The following is a 19,819-nucleotide window of genomic DNA, read 5'->3' as shown; positions in this document are numbered from 1 at the left end:
GCAGGAGTCCGGCGCGGCTTGGCCAGCCCGCTCCCGCCGGCGCCGGGCCCCTCGCCGATACCCCTCAGGCCCGGGGCGCGCCCGCCACCCCCCAGAAAGCCCCCAGGGGCCGGCCGGGCCGCAGCAGCCCCACGCCCCGCACGGATACACCCCCGCCCGCGGCTCACCGGCGCGGGTGCCGCAGCTGCACCGTCTCCATAGTGCTCGGGGCGGCAGCAGCCGGTCACTCCCTCACTCCTCCATGACAGCCCCGCGCCGCCGCTTCCGCCCGCCGCCGGAAGCCAGCGGGGAGCGCCCGGCAGAGGGGGCGTGGCCTGGGCGGGCCCCGCCCACCGGCGGGAGGGCGCGCGGCCTCCCCGCGCCGGCCGGTAGCGCCATGGCCGCCGCCTGCCCCAGCGCGCTGCGCCGGGCCGGGAACGAGGAGTTCCGCCGCGGGCAGTACGGGCCGGCCGCCGCGCTCTACACTCGTGCCCTGGCGCTGCTGGAGGCCGCAGGTACGGCGTGTCCCGGGCCGGGCTGGGCCGGGCGGGCCGGCCCTGGCTGAGCCCCACTCCCACTTGTGTCCCGGCAGGGGATCCCGCCGCCGAGGAGCGGAGCGTGCTGCTCGCCAACCGCGCCGCCTGCCACCTCAAGGAGGGCGCCTGCCGCCTCTGCGTCGCCGATTGCACCGGGTGAGCGGGGCCGGGGGAACCCGGCGGGCTCGCTCCCTCGCGTTCCCCACCGTTAGGTTAGGGCGGGAAGCGAGGCGGGGCCGGGAGAGGGCTCCAGCCGCCCCCCCCCCCTCCCCTCCCCGCAAAGCGGCCCGGGCTCACGCCGCCGCGGGCGGTTCTCTTTCTCTCTCCCCTCTGTCGCCTCTCTCCGTCTGTCGCAGCGCCCTCGACCTGGTCCCGTTCGGGATCAAACCCCTCCTCAGGCGGGCCGCGGCCTACGAGGCCCTGGAGCGGTACCCGCTGGCCTACGTGGACTACAAGACCGCGCTGCAGGTGGACTGCTCCGTGCAGGCAGCACACGATGGCGTCAACAGGTAACGCTCCCCCCGGGGAATACCCAAAGGCTTGGGGATACGGCAGCTGGGCCAGCGGCCTCAGCCAGCTTTGCGTTGTTTCTGCAACCGTGGTGGGAGCAAGCTGGGTCCCACGCACACAAATGAAGTAGCCGAGGCCTCTGATGCTTCGCACGAGGCCTGGCCGTGCTCCCTTTGTCTGCTGGCGCCCTTAGCTCCTTTCAGGATGCTGGTTGAGGGCTGGGAGTTAATTCCCTGGGACTGGTTCTGCTTTGCTCAATGCCTGGTTTAAAGGAAATAATAAATTACAAGTTCTAGTGCCCTGTCCTTTAAGCGTCCCTATGCTGACTGGGTTTACAGGCTGCTGTACTCCTTTTCTCTTCCTGGAGCTACCCACTTCGTCACTTGCCAGTCTGAGGAGCGACGTGCACATCTCTTGGTCGCCTGAGCACTGACAGTCCCAGCCTTTGCCCTGTGATATTTTTAATGCTGATGACATAAAGAAGGTCCTTTCTCTAATGTCCTGTCTATAGAAGGAACTTAGTTTAGATGCATGTAAAGGGGCTAGTGGAGAGGTGCTGTCCTCAATACATGATCCAGGTTAAAAAGTGACTCTACTGACTACTGCGTGGCCCATCAGCCACCAGCCAGGGTGACTGCCAGCCATCTCTTCCAGGATGACTAAAGCTCTGCTGGAGAAGGATGGCGTGAACTGGCGCCAGAAGCTCCCACCTATCCCCACAGTCCCCATCTCTGCCCAGACAAGATGGAGCGTTCCTTCTGCCGCAGTCCCTGGGGCAAACACTCCTCCTGCAACTGCACCGCAGGGACAACCAGGTGAGAGCATGAGAGCCCTGCAGCTCAGAAGGGTGATGAACAAGACAGCTGCCATGCCTGCTTGGCGTGTCTACAGCTGGGGCTGAGACATGGAGTAACTTGGGCTTGGTTCTGCCGCAGCCTTTTTGGTTGATTCTGGATCCTTTGATGTCCCTGTGTCTCACTTCTGGTATGGGGATATTTGCTTTCTGAGAGGCTGTGCTGATCTTGACAGTTTTATAGCGTTCTGTATTCTTTCATCCTGTTTCCAGACCAGACTGCTGCTGGCATGGAGAGAGCTCGAACTCTGAAGGAAGAAGGAAATGAACTTGTAAAGAAAGGAAACCATAAAAAAGCAGTTGAGAAATACAGTGAGAGTTTAAAGCTTAACCAGGAATGCGCGACTTACACCAACAGGTACTACTCAGCTCTTTGCCCAGGTACTTCTTGACCCTTTATAAAAGCCGCTGTGGTACTTCGGATAGAGCAGTCTAGTGTTTGCTCCCAAACAAACGAATGAAACAAAAACACCCTCACACGTTCACCCCAAGTGCAGTCTTCCCTGTAGTTTGTATAACATGTTTTGATTGGGTACTGCAAAAACCCTTAGAGACACTCAGCTTAGGGCTACTAAGGGATGTCTCTCTTTAATGCTTGTCTGCCAGGACTGTCTTATTTTGAGTACTGTCTGCTGCCCCAGGAACCACAAATTGCAGACTGCTGTACTAAAAGACTCAAAGTACTTATAAGGCAATTGAGCAAGCAGAGCATGTTCTGGAATGGTATAGGTAGGAACCTGCATCCTTGAAGTGCTGGTTCTTAGCTTGAGAGCAGGTAAATCCTCCTTTTTTTTCCAGACTGAAAAACTGTTTCCTTTCTTCCCTCTTTATAAGTAAAACAAACTTGAGCTCAAGAAGTAAGATGACAATGTATGGGGATAAGGACTGGTTTTAGAGTCCAGCTTTGTGCTGCACTGGGTTTAGCTGAGATCTTACTACGTATGTTGCAGCAGTAGATGCTGCCTTTAGCCAAAGGTCTCTAACCAGGTATCTGTATTGCAGAGCTCTCTGTTACCTGGCTCTGAAGCAATACAAGGAAGCAGTACAGGACTGCTCAGAAGCTCTGAGGTTAGATCCTAAAAATGTTAAGGCACTCTACAGACGTGCTCAAGCACTTAAAGAACTGAAGGTAAGTCAGTTGTTCTTGAACAGTTCTTGCATGATCAGGGCCAGAGATGCCCTTTAGAACTTGTTTCTGAGCTAGACATCTGCCATCAGATAGCTGAGGCCTGTATGGACTCGGGATTTTTTTTCGCATCACTATGTGCTGTTTGGATCTCCTGAGTTTCTCAGCATCAGGTTGTGTTTCTAGAGATGGTGAAAGCAGCCTCATGTTGTGTTGAGCTTTATTTTTTTTATGTCTGTCAAGAGATTCTGTAGGTAGTACTAGATGACCTATTGCATTGGTGTTGGACTCAGAATCCACTTGAGTGATGAAATTGTCTTCTCAGCCCTAGTTTAAGCATGTTTTAGAACAGCTACATTGATGCCAGTGCTTTAGCAATTATAGAGGGAGTCACAGGCTTAGTTGTGTTGCCTTTGCCTCTGTTATGGGGTAATTCTACAGCCTTAGGCTGCATTTTTAATGCACTTAAAAATATTCTCCTTCTAGGATTACAAATCAAGTATCGCCGATATCAAGAGCTTGTTGAAAACTGAACCAAAGAACACCGCTGCACTGAGATTACTGCAAGAACTGAACAGAACCTAGGGTAACCAAGCAACAAGGAAAGCTTTGTTTTCCACTGCAGAAGAAAGCTTTTTCCCTTCTGATATTGTTACAGGGACCAATCTTAATGCAGGATCAGTATTGAAATCTATCTTCTACTGCTACTGAGATATAACAGGTTCTGTGCCAGCACAATGAATGTTAAGACACACAATCTGTATCAAACTCTTATTATCTGGCTCTAAGATCATTCAGAGTTTTAATGCCCCTCCCCAAGAGGCATATAGGTTAACTTCCCTGATTGAAGTCAACTTGGCTGTAACTACTGGCCTCAGGGACACTTTCCATGTTGGCTAAGATGCATGTGAAGTGGCTGTTCTCTTTCTGAAGAGCTACAGAGGTTTTTTTGTCCTTATTCAGGTGACATTTTTGCTGCATTTGTGCTGCTATTATTTAAATAAGGTTGCTGCAGGAACTGCTGCAGTTGCCCTAGCACCACGTAAACATTCTTGTAACAGAGAACAGTTACTTGCACAGGGCCAAGCTTCTTCCCTCTCCCACTTGATGCCTGCTGGCCCTCAGCTGAGTTTCTGCCGCTTAGTGTGGCTGGGCAGATGTTTACAGTAGCAGCTTTATTTTTAATTATTCTGCACCTTTAAGAAAACAGCAGCAAATTAAGCCAGCCTTGTTACACTGTGCACTACTTTCAGATTCTGGGTGCTTGGGAATTTTACAATTGTTTTTTGTGTTGTTTTTTGGTTTGTTTTTTAAAAACCACTTTAGCTCTTCTGTGCCTTTTGGAGCAGTTGCTATGGGGTGTTACAGGGAGGAGGACAGGCAGTAACACTCCAGCTGAAGTCTGGCTTACTACTTCAATGCATGTTTATACTTTGTGATCTTCTTATCTGGTATTGATGGCACTGACTTAAAATGGTAGGTAAAGAGATATTTGGAGTTATTCTATGAACTGTTAAAACCAGTTCTTATTAAAGCCATGTTTATTTTCACTTTAGGGCTGTGTTTATGTGATGAATGGTACAGGGGAAATAGAACACTTTAACCACTTCATACTGCCCCCCCCCCCTTTTTGTCAGAAGCCTCCAAGTGCTGCTGTACAGTGCCTTGCTCTGTCAGACAGTGACAGTACATGGGGTTTCTAACCCATGCTCAGCCTTGCACACTGTCCATAGGTAGAGTGCTTCAACTAGTAAGTCAAGATGCTAAAGAACGCTAGACCTGAGCCAACCTGCAGTACAGGCCAGGAGGCAGCAGCTAGCCCCTAAGTCAGGGTTCAGATATCTTTGTTTCCCACCTTGCTTCTCCCAGCAGTCCATTTCAGGCAGGTGACCCACTGAACTGAATTTAAGCAAGCAGACAATCCCTCTAATGCTGTTAAAGACAAAGACTTCTTACACCTTAGCCTGACATTAATTAGCTTTTTGTAGGTCCCAGGACTGTACTCAGCTGTAATGGGCCAGGGCTTGAAGCAGCTCCTCCCTGAGGGGCACAAATTGCTCCATTTGCTCCACTCCCACTTCTGAGCTCCATTGATCCTGCAACCAGCACTTACCCAGGCTCTTAGCAAGTAAGTGTGATGGATTTCAGGGTGGGGAAGCACAGGCCAGCAGTACACAGATAAGCAGAGGAAGGTCACAGAATGCAGGAGGAAGACTGGCTTCACTTAGTTAAGAGCGATCCCTTTAACAGCCCTGCTGTTATCTGGAGTGGCAGATACCTGCCCTGTTCAGCTACAATTCATTACAACACCTCTAAGCAGCAGCATTCACGATCTCTTTTCCCTCTCAGCAACAGCAGTGTGCTTTTCTACCTTACCTCCAAGAGTTTCCCCAGCAATACCACCAGGTAGACAGGGATCAAGCACACCAACAAGACACACTACTTCAAGCTCAGGGCTGCTCCTGCTCCTGTCTCCTCTTCTGTTCCAGCAGCAGTGCTGCTGTCCGTGCAGGACACTGCCCAGACATGCAAAGGGAGTGCTGTCCACAGGGGCAGCCGGAGAGTGTTTGTCACAGAGACACACCTTCACCCACCCCTTTCAAAAGCCACAGCAACTATTCTAGACTGGAGACTCCAGATTCGCATTGCTGCTCCTGCCTCAACTCCCTAAAGCCTCAGACTTCCCCGAGGAGTTCAGCCAGGGAGTTACTCTGAAAACTTTCCAGTATCCTCCAGGATAACATGGGGATCTAAGCTCCAACTTCACCTTTTCTGAGAAAGGCCTTGGTCCTTGTCCACATCCTTTCTTAGGCTATTCTGATGTCCCTGTGTTCCTGGGCCCCACTCTGCATTCCCACTAGCTTTACAGCCAGCTTCTCCAGCCAAGCCATCTGGCATTGTAGGTGGTGTCCCAGGCACATCCAAACTGCCCTGTTAATCTGAAAAAAGGTTGCAGACAAGCTAGCCAACAGCAGAATGAAGTTTACTTCTACAGTTCCATTCCAGCTCTTTATATGCCTTACACTCATGCAAACACACATTTTTCCTGTAGAGACAAAGCATAAAAGCTTCCAGCCAGTTACACTTTGGAAGAAGTGACAACTTAAATGAAGGTCCTGTATATTAAGTGGATTAAAGTCCTTTATAAGCATCTCACCAAGGAGATATCTAAATGGTGCACAGTTCAAGCTGAAGCATCCACTATGAGGAAAAGAAATATTTAAGGAGGTCAGAGGAAGAACTGGCAAAGTAAAGGCAAAAAAAAGGAATGATGGAAAGCCCCAGGGAAGAGTCCCAGCTGAGCAGAGCAGACACCACGCAGGAGCAAGTGTGTAAGCAATTCTATTAAAATGCTGGAAGGAAAACAAGAGGTAGGAGGGATGACTCAGCAGTGAGCTGAAGTGAGAGTATGATACAGCACAGAAGGAAGATTGAGACAGCAACACCAGCACAAGTGGGACAGAAAGAAGGTAGGTGGTGCTGACAGAGGCATGCTCCTGTCAGCTCAAGGAAGCAGTCAAGTAAGGTCAATACATTGCCAGTCTCAAGTACCAAGCAGCCTCTAGGGACTGAAATTCCTTTCCTAACTAGGAAGAGCAGAGCATTAAAGCCAAGATGACAACAACAACACGCTCTGTGAGAGGCCCAGAGAGCAGGACACAGTAATAACAGGTCCCAGCTATTGCGAGCAGGGAGTGTCCCAGTGGGATATGATGTGGTTATGAATGTTTTCAGGCTCATCAGTGACTCCTTGAAACCACTGGTCAGGACCACACATTGGAGAAGCAGCTTTTGATTTACAACTGCTCCACAATACTTCAAAAGCTGGGTCTTGTGCACCACAGACATACACACAAGGTGTGGTGACCAGCAGAAGACACCCTGTGTCAGTACTCCAGCCAGTGTACAAGGTCCATTCAAAGAGGAGAACCACAGGAAGATGACGCCTTTCAAAAGGAAGTTAAAAACTGCTAGCTAGAAAGGATAAAATCCAGGCAGATCATATGAAATTTGCTTCAAGCCATCCTCCTAGAGAGTCAGAAAGGATGAGGAGAGCCTGTTGGTTGGCAATTTGTTTATTTAATCCTATATGTCCCTTCCTGTCAGCTCTCAGGACTGCCACCCCACCAGCACCACAAGCCTCAAACACTGATGACAGCAGCCTGACCCAAGTCCGTCCCTCCACCAACAGAGAAAAAGTGTTTGTGGCCTTTCTGCAAAGGGAACTAACCCATGCTCTGGGGGTGGAAGCATCAGTTCTTTATTAGTGTCAGCTACAGGAACAAATAAAACTACAGAACCCAGTAAACTCACTAAAAATGATGATTCATCAGCACTTGTCATTTCCTGGGCAACTGAACTAGGCTGGGTTCCACGCTACATTTCACAAGACGCTTTCAGTAGCAAGAAGAGAATTAACATGGGAATTTTTTACAGGTGCAGGAGGAAGCAATACTGCAAGGTTTACAATACACACAAAAAAATAGGATGGGGCATTGAAGACAGGCCAGGGTCACTGTATGGGCACGATTCCAAAAGCACGGTGGGGTTGCTGCTGCTGTTCTTCAATGACAATGTTCTCAGGGCTTGCTCCCAGGCCTGAAGTCTACAAAAAACCCGAAGAACCCACAGATACAATTTTCAACTGCTAAAGGAACAATTTCATCCAGACAAGAATTCACCTGAACTTGCATTAACACAGTTTCCTTGCAATTGCAAGTCAAGAAAATATTATCTTCAAAGAGGTATGTGAGTCTGAATTGCTTGTTAATGGGTCTGTCCTACCCACAGCAGCAGAGCCAGCTATCCTGACCATGCCCACACAGGACCACCCACATTTTATGGTTATCTACTGTCACCATTCTGCAAAAAACACTGGGAGATCCCAGAAGAGACCGTGCCAGTCCCCACTAGACCTACAGAAAGGCAAGTCCTTTCTGATCTTTCTGGTTGTACAGTCATTTCCCTCATGAACATAGAAAAAAACCCACAGAGAATCACATCTCTGCAGTACAATTAAGTCTGGAAAATAGCAGATGCGATTTAAAAAGTGGAATATTACAGTCAAAGGTACTTACATTGCTCATCAAGCCATACTCAGTCTGGACAAGAAACCCAGTCCCCGGTTTCAGAGTCAGAAACCAGAGACCCTGAGCACACCATGCACATGCCAACACTTGCAACAGCTCCTGCACCTACCCGGGGTCACTGCAGGAACACCGCAGCGCTGCTCTTGTGCGAGGTCTCGGTAGCCTGGTGTGCCTGGAGAACAGCGACCGCTTCCTCGATCTTACAACAGAGAGCACAAGGAGGGGCAGAGGTTGAGTTGCTCCAGTATAGGAGCGCACTGCACAAGAACTGCAATATTCCAGGTCCCGAACTGCCCTCCACACAGACACACTTCCAGGAGGTAAAGGACTTTAATAATAATAATTATAAAATCCAAGTCTGCTGCTCCTGCAGGAGACTGATCAGCCTAAAGACCTCTTCTGTCTCTTCCCTAGGGAAATGCTGGGGCATCTCTCCTTTTCTATAGGAGTCAGAACTTGCCAGAGAGAAATCAAACTTTTCTGTAGGTAAAGCTGCCTGACACAACTCCGCAGAGCCCAGGATCATTTAAAAAACATCAGTGAAAGGGTGAAAGTGAATCCTGAGAAGCAACGAGGAGATGCAGTCAATTCACTGCAGCTGTTCTGATGGGAACCAAAGCTAAATATTGACCAGGATTAAGGAGGAAACTGAAGAAGTATAGCAGAGAGGTAGTGTTTATCTAGTTTCTACTCTCAGGAAAGAGCATCTCCTCATCTCCTTCCAGGGAGCAACACCCACCCTGCTTTTCCCCTCTCACTTCCCAGCTACCTCCACACCACCCTTGGAGCCTGGCCTGTGTTTTCAGGGAGCTGCTCTGAGCCTCTCCTTTTGCTGAAGGCAGGCAGACATTCAGGCATGGGGTGCGGTGCCATCAACCTGGAGCCCTTTCTGCCCAGTTTTCATTCAAAAAAAAGCAGCTACCTGCATTTCCCATGGCTATCAGTGTCCTTGGCCCATCTTCTGGGCCACGACCACTTCTCCTTGCAGCAGCAGGTAGTTAGCGCTTTGGAATGCGAGTTTTTTGGGCACCAAGTGCCTCCTACCTTGGAGCGCAGGGAGTCGGGGGACTCCAGGAGCAGCAGCAGCTCGGAGTTGTCTATCTCCAGCAGCATCCCAGTGATCTTGCCAGCCAGCGAGGGATGCATCGCATGGATCAGAGGGTAGAGGCGTTCACCTGTTCCAAACACCAGGGAGCACATCAGCACTATGCAAAACCTCCAGCATTTTCAAAGCCAGTGCAAGCCCTCTTGCCCTTCCAGCTCTGTCCTTTCAACTGAAAAGGGATACAAGGGTGGTGATGGTGGTGGGGAAAAAAAAAAAAAAAAAAAAAAAAAAAATCACTGCTCACAAGCAAACCTACTCCAGCATATCACAACAACAGTGTTTGCAGGCAGGGAAGCTGCCGGGTAAAGCCGACAGCAGCAGGACCTGCCATGGGAGCAGGGCAGTGGAATGGCAAGCACTGCCCATGCCTGCCCACCAGCGTGCAGGTGAAGGGGCCTGCTTCTGCTGGAGCAGTTTCCTTCTGGGGAGGAAAGAGCTGGTCCATGACCTGCTGTGCTTTTGCTGGGCTGAGCCCACGAGGCAGGCAGAGCGGGGAAAGCGACACCCTCCCGCACCACAGGCACCGGCTGCTCCACCAGCGGGACACCAGACGGACTGTGCGACAGAGCTGACCCTGACCCCCACGGCCACCAAGCTGTTCATCAGCACCCGAGAGTGGCAATGCGGGCAATGCAGGATGGCTGAGTTCAGGGGAATGGCATATGTCCTGGGGCAGCCTGGCAGCACAGGCAGGATGGAGCTCTGCCTCTCCTGCAGAGCTTCACCAGACGCTGTCTTGCTGCCAGGCAGCTAATACAGACAGGGAGTGGTTTTGCTGCTTCCATACCCTTCCAGCACAGCCTGAATTTATTTATTGTTTTAAAAGCAGCATAATGTCAGAGCAATCCCACAAAGGCTTACAGCTTCTCCTAGCAGCTAAGTTCTCCCTGGTGCACACAAGTCCACATACCCTCACAGCCGGACCTACTCCAGCAGAGCAGCCGTGACACCCACCTATCATTTGCTTCTGCTCCTGAGGAGGGGCTGCTGCAAGCATGGATGCCGTCAGCGGCTCCTGCCCCTGGACATGCACAGCAGGTTCTCCCACCTGGAGAAAAAACAGAGAAGAGCAGCAATCAGAGCCTGGCAGCGATGTGTGAGCTACCTGGCTTGCAGGAATGGTGCTGGTCCCTGAACGCAGCGGGGCATTTCACCTTTCTGAGTTGCTGATGCCAACTCTGGCACTGTCTGTTTGTAGCCAAAAACCAGCTTCCAGGAAAGCTGGAGCCAGGCATCACAGCTGCATGGCTACTGGGTCTGTAGCCCCAGTCACCCCAGCAGCCCCCGGGAAGGTCCCCATAGCACCAGTCCTAAACAGAGCCATGGGACTGCCTGGGGTCAGCAGCTACATTAACCCAGAGCAGGACCTGGACTGATGCACGTTGCAGTGGCTGTGCCAAAGCCAGGAGCCGGCAGAGCTGTTACCTGCGGGGCCACCATGGGTGGCATGTGCCCCATTGGCTGGACATTCCTGACAGCTGAGGAGTACTTGTACTGCGGGGAACTCCGTGGCGGAGTGGGCGAGGAGGGCACCCGGGCGCTGACCGTCTGTGTCCCGATGTTGGCTGCAGTAGGGACAGGAATATTTGTAAAGAGGCACCCGTTAAACGCACACCTGTGCCAAGGAGGCTGAAGCCACAAGGGCAGCATGCTCAGAGGGCCTAAAAAATCCCCCCATGGGCTCAAAACAGCCCCAAGGACAAAGGCAGCTTCTCCAAGACAGGCAGGGCACTGCCATCCTGCCTGCTGGGCTAGTCTGGTTTTGTGCAGAGGGCAGGAGAGCTGGCAGAGACACCTGTGCCTCGTCTCTCCTCTAGAAATGCCCATCTGCATCAGCAGCCAGAGGATGGGGACAGCACTGAGGAGGGTGGGCTGCAAGAGCAAGTGCCCCTCTCCCCCAGCCCACCCTGGCTCCCCTCCTGCAGGGAAGTGAGGGCAGAGAAACAAGGGGACAAGGACAAAAGGAGAGGGGACAAACCAAAGCAACCCTCCTGGTCCCCCCTGCTCACTTCAACAATAAGACACTCAGTGCCAAAGATGACCATAGGCTAAATCACACAAAGCTGGGAGGGTTGTAGGTAGACACTGCCTCAGCAGATGGTCCTACGTTTTGTGGGACATCGGGCCTTCACCCACTCACCAGGTGGGCACTTCCCCTCTGCACTACTTAAGCCTCTCCTCAAAGCCTGTCCACAGAGGAGCCTCAGAGGGGGCCACACTGCGAGCCCCAGGGAGCATCCTCCTCTGCCTCACACGGAAGGCATGGAGAGGACAGGACAGACGGGGGTTGAAGCACTCTCGGGGTGAGGAGCGCTCTGGGCACCGTGTGCAGGACAGCAGCTCGGTCACCACCCCGCCAGTCCTGCACAGCCATGTCATGCCGGCAAGGTGGAGGGGACACCTCAGACACAGGGGCACCCCCAGCTGGGGATGCCAGCGAGGTCTGGTTCTCAGGCCACAGCTCCAAACACCTCTAACATGAGTGTGTTTCACTGGAGGCTTGGCCTTGGCAGTGGTTCAGCCAGAGCCTGTAAGAACCTCTGCTTCTGCCCAAGAGGCCCTTTCCCAACCTCCACCTCAGTGTGAGCACTAAGCCTAGGGTGCCACGGCTGCATCATCATCATCTTTAATGAACATATTCAAGGAGCAGCAGCCAACAAGACCAATCTGCATATCAGAGACCTGTCCCATTACCTGAAAGACCTTCCCCAAAAGTTACACACTTACTTACTACAGACACTGCTGCAGACCCACCACATCCAAGGGCACCATCCAAACTCCTCCCCAAGCAACCCCACAAACTGATCCATCTTCAGAGGAAGACCCAAGCTCGCAGCAAGCACCCTTGCCAACACGCAGCCGCTACAGCGATGTCCAAGCCAGGTCCTACCCCCACTCACCCACTCTCTGAGCCTGGGGGGGCACACGGGGCACCTGGGTGGAGGCCTGTCTCATGGTGCTGATGTTGGACAGCAGGCGCCGGGGCGGCGCGGCAGCCCTCAGGATCGGGGTAGCTGCAGGATACGCTGTTGTAGAGATGGAGCATGATTAATAATGCTTCTTGGTAGAAAAAGCATGGAAGGAGATGTGGGGTGGGGATGATCGTGGCTGGGGAAAGCTCAGGAGCACCTCACCTCTGGGGTCAACGCAAATGTCTCATCCACTGGTGCCCATCACCATGACCCCTGCACCAAAGCCCCATGCACTTCTCCAGCCAATAGTCCCCCATGGCTACACACTTTGTGCTGCTTTTAGAGACCCTCAGTCCCTAACTGAGCCCAGCTTGTGCCGAGAGCCCCCGGGGAGAGACAGGCTGACTCACAGGGAGGCCGGGAGGGCTGCGCACTCCAGCGAGTGGCAGGACGGACTGGGACAACTGGGCTGGGGCTGTAGAAGGTAGCTCTGGTTTGTGGCTGAGAAAGGAGAACACATAATCCAAGGTGACTTGGGAGCTGAGCCAGATCTAACCCAGAGCATCTCAGTGGCTGCTGCGCACAGACAGACAAGCCAAAAACATGCTCTGCAGCCTGCCAGAGCAGTTTAATGACTGACCTCCTGCGTGTCCTCCAGCAGCTCCACTTACCTCCTCCACACAAGCTTTTGCACACCTGTAACCCTTCTCCCTCCCCTCATTTCATCAGCAGACTTGTTCTCCATGCTCCCACCCTCCCACCAAACTCCTCCTTAGCTCCCTCCTCTGAGACCTCAGTAGCTACTAAATCGTCAGTCCATTGCCTGGAGCACCCACAGCCCACCAGTGTTTTGGCAAGCCCTGACACTTATGTGGAAGCCTGTCGCTGATCCCACCAATCCCACTGATCCCACGCTGACGTGTGCCTGGGTCTGCACAACCCGAGATACGCTCCTCAGCCCGACTGTCACCCCCCTCCTCCAGCCCAGGGCAAATACAGGTCCCCGTGCAAGGCTGCCATTCGGGAGCAGGGACTCACCTGGGGGATGGGGGGTAGGAAGTACCCCGGGGCGGGCTGGAAGGAGCCCAGGAGAGGGCCAGGCAGGGCCCTCATGGTGGCTAATCTCTGCATGTACTGGTTGGTGAGGATTGCTTTCCGCTCCTCTTTCCTTTGAGCAAGTGCAACATAGAGAGGCTTAGTACTGACGATCCGCCCGTTCATTTCCGTCACGGCCTTGGTAGCCTCTTCTGGGGAGGAAAAACATACAAACCCAAACCCTTTGCTGTGGCCACCCTCTGTCATCACCTAAAATTGGATTAGAACAAGACAGCTAAGTCCACAGATCACTGCAGCACCTGCAAAGCACGGCACGGGGCTGGGGATGTGCAGGGGATCTGCCAGCTGCGGGCACCCCATTGCAGCCCCACATCCAGGGTGGGACAGATAGGGCTACACCCATGGTTTCTCTGTGGAAGGGGAGGATTTGCTCAGCAATTGGGAAATGAAGATGACAGAGTCTGGGCCAGACCGAGATCTGCAGTCTGTGATCTTTCAGTGTCTGTGCCCCAGTCCTGCAGGACCCGTGGGCCAGCGATGCTCTGGTGCTTAATGCCCCAGGAGCCATCAGGGGCTGGGGATCAGTGGGACACCGCATCCTGCCTGAGGGCCAGGCAGCATCTGTCCCCAGCAGCTGGCAGGTTACAGGTATCTGACCTTAAAGCCAGACCATCCCTCTGTACCCGTACGCAGAACCTTCAAGAGCAGCTTGACACCAGTCTTGGTGGCAAGACTGACGCTTTTATGGTTTTCCAAAAGGCAAAATGCCAGCCAGGCAAAACCTGCTCTCCCCAGACTGAGGTGGCCTGTGGTTATTTCCATTTGTATCAGTGTCACATCATCCTCAAACCACAGAGCAGCTGTGCAGCATTCGGAGTGATGTGGCTTTAAGGTCCCATACCATTCACCTCACCAGGGCTGCGGTAACTTGGCAAAGCTACAAAATATGTGCTGAATCAGTAACCTCCTCAGGACAGCATGGGGTACAAGTGGCACGTCCTTCATACTTGGCTTGAGATACAAGCCATCAGCAAGGAACCATAGCTCAACAGGATGATAATTCCAATCCGTTTCCCAGGGCCAAGTGCACCAGCCAGCTGACCCCAGGAGCCCCAGCGACAGCCTCAGTCCCTCACCTTGGCACTGGTGATGGTGCCATAGGGAGAGAACTCCTTCCTCAGCCTCTCATCATCTATTCCATCATCCAGGTTCTTCACATACAGGTTGACCCCCTGCAAACAGGCAAAAAAGAAGCTTGGTCCCCAGGCTCCAAAAAATTTACAGCAGCTTTTCAAGCTGGATACATGTTTTACCAGCAGCTGAGCCAGAGAGTGGGACATCCCACAAACACATCCTCTCCAGAGCTGCCATGTGACCGGCGGCGTGGAGAGGAGTCAGGACCATGCGTGTGCTCCACTCGTAGGCAAGACACCCCAAGTGAAGAGGACACCCTGACCATCATTATGGAGCTGCTCCAAGACCTCAGGAAGCCATCTCATTTCCAGACTAGTATATTAATTTCTGGAAAAGACCCATTTGTTCACCTGCCAACATCATCCTGGGTTTAGATCGATCTCTCTCTCTCCTGATTCTGCTTCCCAGGGCATTAGCAGGCAGTGACTGGACCCCTGTGCAGATCTTTTAATTGCAGAAGTGACCCAGCACACTGATCTGCTCTAGAGCGCCCTGCGCTGTCCCCAAGCCAAGGATGTCCCTGGTGCAGACCTGCAAGACAGAGCACCCTGCTCTCCCCTTACCTGGTACCTGCTCACTCGCTCCTGCTTGATCTGCTCAAATTTCCGCTTCAGCTCGCTCTGGCGCTCCAGCCGCTTCTGGGCTCGGCCCACATACACCAGCCGCCCATTGATCTCCTTCCCATTCATGTCGGCCACCGCCTGCCAGCGGAGGGAAGGGCTCTGAACACAGCAGGAAGCCAGCAGCCATGGCTCTACTCTTGACTCACCACCCCAGTCCAGCCCCACCGTGAGCAGACGCCTCCCTGGGCACAGGCAGGGAAGCAGCTCTGCTCCCCCTTGCCAGGTCCTGCCCACCCAGACACCCCTGCCAGTGCCAGCGCTCAGGTGAGCACAAAGCCAGTGAGATTCCCCTGCCCCAAGGAGAGGTGGCAACATCAGCAGGGGACAAGCTCGGGGCTGAGACAGCAGATGGGCAGCGAGGAGCCTCTTGCCTTCTGCGCTTCTTCATGCTTCTCAAAGTTGACAAATCCAAAGCCCTTTGAGCGGCCAGTGTTGTCCATCATGACTTTGACACTTAGCGTCTTTCCTGCAAGAGGAAAGGACAGTATCTGCCTGAAAAAGGGTCCCCACCGAGGGGGTGCTGCCAGCACGCAGCACTGTGCTCAGGAGCCACCACAAGCCGGTCCAGTGAGGAGACCAGAGGGCCATGGCAGTGCAGAAAAGCCAGACAGACATTGGGACAGACAGCAGGAGCCCCACCATGAGGCAGGAACGGGAGGCTGCATGAAGGCAATCCCTCCCACCCTGGATGCTGCTCTCATTGCTCTTGGCTTTTTGGTTTCTGCAGCCAATGCAGTGAGTTCCTTTGGCCAGAAGTTTGATTTCCTTTATATATGAACACATACATTGGGCTCGTATGAAGGGTTTAGCCAAGGTAACACTGGCCAAGCACGGACAGTGTGGTCCATGCGTTGGCACAACACTAAACCCTGTCACAAGAGGCATCTTCCATTAATGGACCGCACTGAATTTAAAGCAAAAAAGGCTTTTCAGACTCAGCATCTCTTATTCACAGGGCTCCTACAGCCAGACAGCAGGCTGGCTTCAAGACAATGTCAAAAACTAATGAAAAACACTCTTTTGGGTAATAAAAGTGGGAAGTACAAAGCCTTCTTTTTTTCAGGAGAGCACTTAATAAAAGTTATCCTACATCACTGCAGGAAAGTGCATGTAATGTCCTGATGATTTAAGTCACTACAGCCCTTTGGTGAGGTGGTGTTTAAGCAAGTCAGATCCCATCGCGAGAAGGGGCTTGGTATTTCAGTCAAGCACTCTCCCCAGCTTTCTTTGCAGTTGCTCCAACTCCAGTTTATCAGACATGAGGATATCTTGCTTCAACAACTGTACTCACCAAACTGGGAGAATATTTCCCGCAGCCTATCATCATCCATGTCATCCCCAAAGTTTTTGATGTAGACGTTGGTGAACTCCAGTGCCCGAGCTCCAAACTCTGCCTCACGCTCTTTGCGGGATTTGAAATGGCCAACAAACCTGCAGGAAGCAAGGAAAGGGACCTGAAACCCTCTGTGTTCCCTGCAGAGGGAAGATGGACACAGGCATATCTGTCTCAGTACAGGCCAAGAGAGAGCCCATCACCCATAAACCCACCCTGTGTTTCACATCCAGTGCCCCACTCTGCTGTTCCCCTACCCAGACCCCACTTGGCACTACTGAAATGGGGAGAGTGGTAACACAGGGCACAGCCCCATGCTGGGGATGTCACCCCAGGAGACCCCAAAAGACCCCAAAAGATGTCACCAAGTGCCAGCTCTTCCTTCAAAGTATCCCCAAGCCCTTTGGGGAGCTGCTGGCCTCTGCGGAGACAGAGATGTAGAGAATAAGGTGATGTAATGTAAACAGAGAGCTGAAGAACAACAAAACCTCTTCCTGCCCAGATTATCTGATTACAGCCGAGATGGAGGACCAGCCCTGCTTTGTGGGCACTCTTTACACCACCTCAGCAATAAAACACAGCCCAGGGTTGGATTCCTTCCCCACTGTCAGGAACGGCTCCAAACCACTATCGCACTTCCACCAGCATCAACCACGAGTGACTCACTGCCCCGGAGGGCAGCAGAGCCATCGGGGTGGGAAGAGGGGAGAAAATAGAGCATGGCAGGAGGTGGCAGCCTGAGCAGGGCAGGCGTTTGCTCCCGAGCATGCACCAAGGCAAGGCAGGAGCAGAGCGGAGAAGACGCTCCCCTCTCCAGCACTTACACCTTCCGGTCGTTGAGCAACATCCCATTCATGGTCTCAATGGCCCGAGTTGCTGCCTCGTGAGTCTCAAAGTGAACAAAGCCATAGCCACGGGATCCATTTTCATCACAAACCACCTACAAATGCAGGGACAGGGACGAGACAGACACTGGTTTTCTCCATGCACGTGAGTAAGTAGCAGGAAAACCCACCCTCATTTTCCAGGGGCATGTACCCTCCCTGACATCCTGCTCCCACAGTGGCTGAGCTGCATTGGGGTGCTGGCAGCAGGTCAGGGAGCCAGGCGAGAGCTCTGCCCCAGGGCCAGATGTCCTGCTGGGGCCAGGGTGGTTGCCCTCCAGCACCCGGCACTTTATACAATGCCCAAAAACTTGTGGCTCACCAAGACCCAAGTGCCACTGACACACTGAGCTCAGACAAGACAGAACCCAACACCACTGCAAAGGTGTGAGGGAGAAGGCGGGGCTGGGGGAAAAGTTCCCATTCCCAGGGGAAACATAGCAGGGCCTTTTGGCTTCAAAGCAGGTGGGAATTTAGAGGAAGCTTCGTGGGAAGTGAAACAAGAAAGTGAATTTCAGCTGGCTGGAGCATGCTGCTGAGAAGGCAGGGCAGCTCTGCAGCCAGCCCCTTCCTGCAGGGCTCACGTCCTACCTTGCATGACAGGATGTTTCCAAAGGCAGAGAACGTGTCGTACAGAGCTTTGTTATCAATGGAGTCATCCAGGTTCTTGATGAAGACATTTCCAACCCCCGACTTCCTGAGCCCGGGGTCCCGCTGGGACCACATGATGCGGATGGGACGGCCTTTGATCACTTCGAAGTTCATGGTGTCCAGGGCTCGCTCAGCTGGCAAAGAAACAAATACAGGGGGAAAGAGGAGGGTAATGGAGACAGATCCCCTTCACATCCTACAGCAGCTGAGACAGGCACAGGAATCAGGGACACCGTTGGACAGGGGCTCGTTAACCTAAATGAGACAGGCAGCTCTGCCTCCCAGGGCTGCAGGGCCAGGCAGGGGCTGCTCTCCTCCCCTCCAGCCACAACACTCCTTCCTTTTTAATTTTTTTTTTTTTTCCCCCCTCCCCCCTCTCCAAAGCTTGTCTAACTCCCACGGGATCAACCATTTCACTGCAAGCTCCAGTTTGGCAGATGCCCAACTCATTTACCCAGCAAGGATTTTGGTCTCCAGGGCAACTAACCCACCACCTTCCCATCACCGCTGCCTTGCTCCAGCATGAAACACCTTTTGGTTACAGCACTGTATCACTGCGATGCCTGCCAGGAGAGGGGCCTCTCTTCACACCGTGAGCCAGCGGGCAGCTGGCTGCCCTGGGGAAGGGCAGAAGGGGTTTTGGTGTCCTTCTCCATCAGCTCATGGAGGGAAGTGACTCTTGCAAGTCACCTTCCTCCCCCCACAAGCCCAAAGTCCAGCTGCTGCATCCTCCCCTAGTCCCTCAGAAGAGATGGGAGTGGGATGGGTCACCAGCCAAGAGCAGACTGGGATTGGTTACAAGCAAAACTTAACATCGGCAGAATATTGCCCAAGCCCCAACAGCTGATGCAGCCACTCAGACAAGCGCTCCCCCCTTTTCCACTGCCTGTCCTTCCACCCTTTGCACACCCCACGCCCCCGCACCGAGGCAGCTCCTCGGGGCTGCGGTGCAGGGAGCGTACCATCCACGGGCTGCTGGAAGTTTATGTAGGCATAGCCCAGCGACCGGCGCGTGGCAACGTCCCGACAGACTCGGATGGACATGATGGGCCCAGCAGGCGAGAACTTCTCGTAGAGCATGGCTTCGGTCACATCAGGGTGGAGGTCTCCCACGTAGAGAGAGGCTAACGGATAGCCAGGGCCGCTGGCGTTCATGGTCAGCCACAAAGCTCAGCTGCAGAGGAAGACAGACCCCAGGCTGCAGGGCACAGGTTTTGCATCACATGCAGCAACTGCGGCTGGCCCCACCGCAGCAGTGCCAGCCGTGCCCTTCCCTCCAGCAGCGCTGGGACCAGGAATGCTCCAAGGATGCTGCAGTTCCCAAATTTTTCAGGGACATTTCAATGTCGGTGCTAAAGCTGAGCTGGGGCAATCTGCACATCACAGCCCCCACACACCCGGGGGGCAGCCAGAGGAACACAACACACCACACACACCGATTTGTTCCTTTTGACACTCAAAGCCCAGGAGAAATAAAATGGAGTTTAACTCCTTAGAAGGTAAACAGCCCTTTTCCACCAGAGACTTCTCTTTTAATTCCTCCTTAAGGGCTGCTCAGCCAGAGCCAACCGAGGAGCACAGCTCCGCTCGACGCTGCCCTGCCAGGGGAGCCCTGCAGCCCGCACCGCTGCAGCCAGCGCTCCCAGCAGCCCTCTCACAAGGCAAATGCAGGTTTTTAGCCGGCCCTTCCCAATTTCTCAGCTTGCTGATGAGGCCCCCAAAGCAGGAAGATTGATGCTCAGTCTCTCACTGGTTTTAGTTGGGTATGAAGTCGTGTGTGCGGATGACAGCCACTGCTCGAGGCCCCAAGGTACTGCCTGGGAACACACGGCGCAGCTCCTGCCCTAAAAGCTGATGAGCCCATCTCTTACCTTAAAGCTCAAAAGCTCCGAGACACTTGTTAAGGCACCCTATGGATGCCTAAAACAAACGCACACACGTAGGAGAGGTGCATTAAGCGACCCCTC

At 53.2% G+C, this 19,819-nt stretch overlaps 3 protein-coding genes across 4 annotated transcripts in view; 1 reads left to right on the top strand and 2 right to left on the bottom strand.

Annotated features, from left to right (window-relative positions):
- Positions 1-269, bottom strand: part of STK4 (serine/threonine kinase 4) — a 47,888-nt gene extending 47,619 nt beyond the window's left edge. For both annotated transcript variants that reach the window (XM_074888119.1, XM_074888121.1), the window contains exon 1: positions 168-269. In XM_074888119.1, coding sequence (XP_074744220.1) covers positions 168-199 — 32 coding nt within the window. In that variant the 5' untranslated portion in view covers positions 200-269. The remainder of the gene's footprint in view (positions 1-167) is intronic.
- Positions 270-358: 89 nt separating this feature from the next.
- Positions 359-4,559, top strand: TOMM34 (translocase of outer mitochondrial membrane 34). The gene is made up of 7 exons (XM_074888344.1): positions 359-494; positions 572-671; positions 872-1,024; positions 1,680-1,840; positions 2,092-2,236; positions 2,881-3,007; positions 3,491-4,559. The coding sequence occupies exons 1-7, from the start codon at positions 377-379 to the stop codon at positions 3,587-3,589; spliced, it is 903 nt and encodes a 300-aa protein (XP_074744445.1). The 5' UTR covers positions 359-376; the 3' UTR covers positions 3,590-4,559.
- A 3,644-nt stretch (positions 4,560-8,203) lies between these two features.
- On the bottom strand, positions 8,204-19,007 carry PABPC1L (poly(A) binding protein cytoplasmic 1 like). Its single transcript, XM_074888343.1, has 14 exons — positions 18,815-19,007; positions 17,793-17,986; positions 17,142-17,257; positions 16,276-16,415; positions 15,356-15,450; positions 14,925-15,062; positions 14,304-14,399; positions 13,150-13,416; positions 12,522-12,612; positions 12,100-12,225; positions 10,625-10,764; positions 10,154-10,247; positions 9,139-9,269; positions 8,204-8,293 (listed from the first exon to the last, which is right to left on the bottom strand). Exons 1-14 carry the CDS (start codon positions 19,005-19,007, stop codon positions 8,210-8,212), a joined length of 1,905 nt encoding a protein of 634 aa, XP_074744444.1. The 3' UTR covers positions 8,204-8,209.
- Between the last annotated feature and the right edge of the window lie 812 nt (positions 19,008-19,819).

The sequence above is a fragment of the Strix uralensis genome, chromosome 18 (assembly GCF_047716275.1).
Source record: "Strix uralensis isolate ZFMK-TIS-50842 chromosome 18, bStrUra1, whole genome shotgun sequence".
In the NCBI taxonomy this organism is placed as follows: Eukaryota; Metazoa; Chordata; class Aves; order Strigiformes; family Strigidae; genus Strix; species Strix uralensis.
The sequence above is the reverse complement of the archived record's forward strand: the minus strand, read 5'-3'. Positions and strand labels throughout refer to the sequence as shown.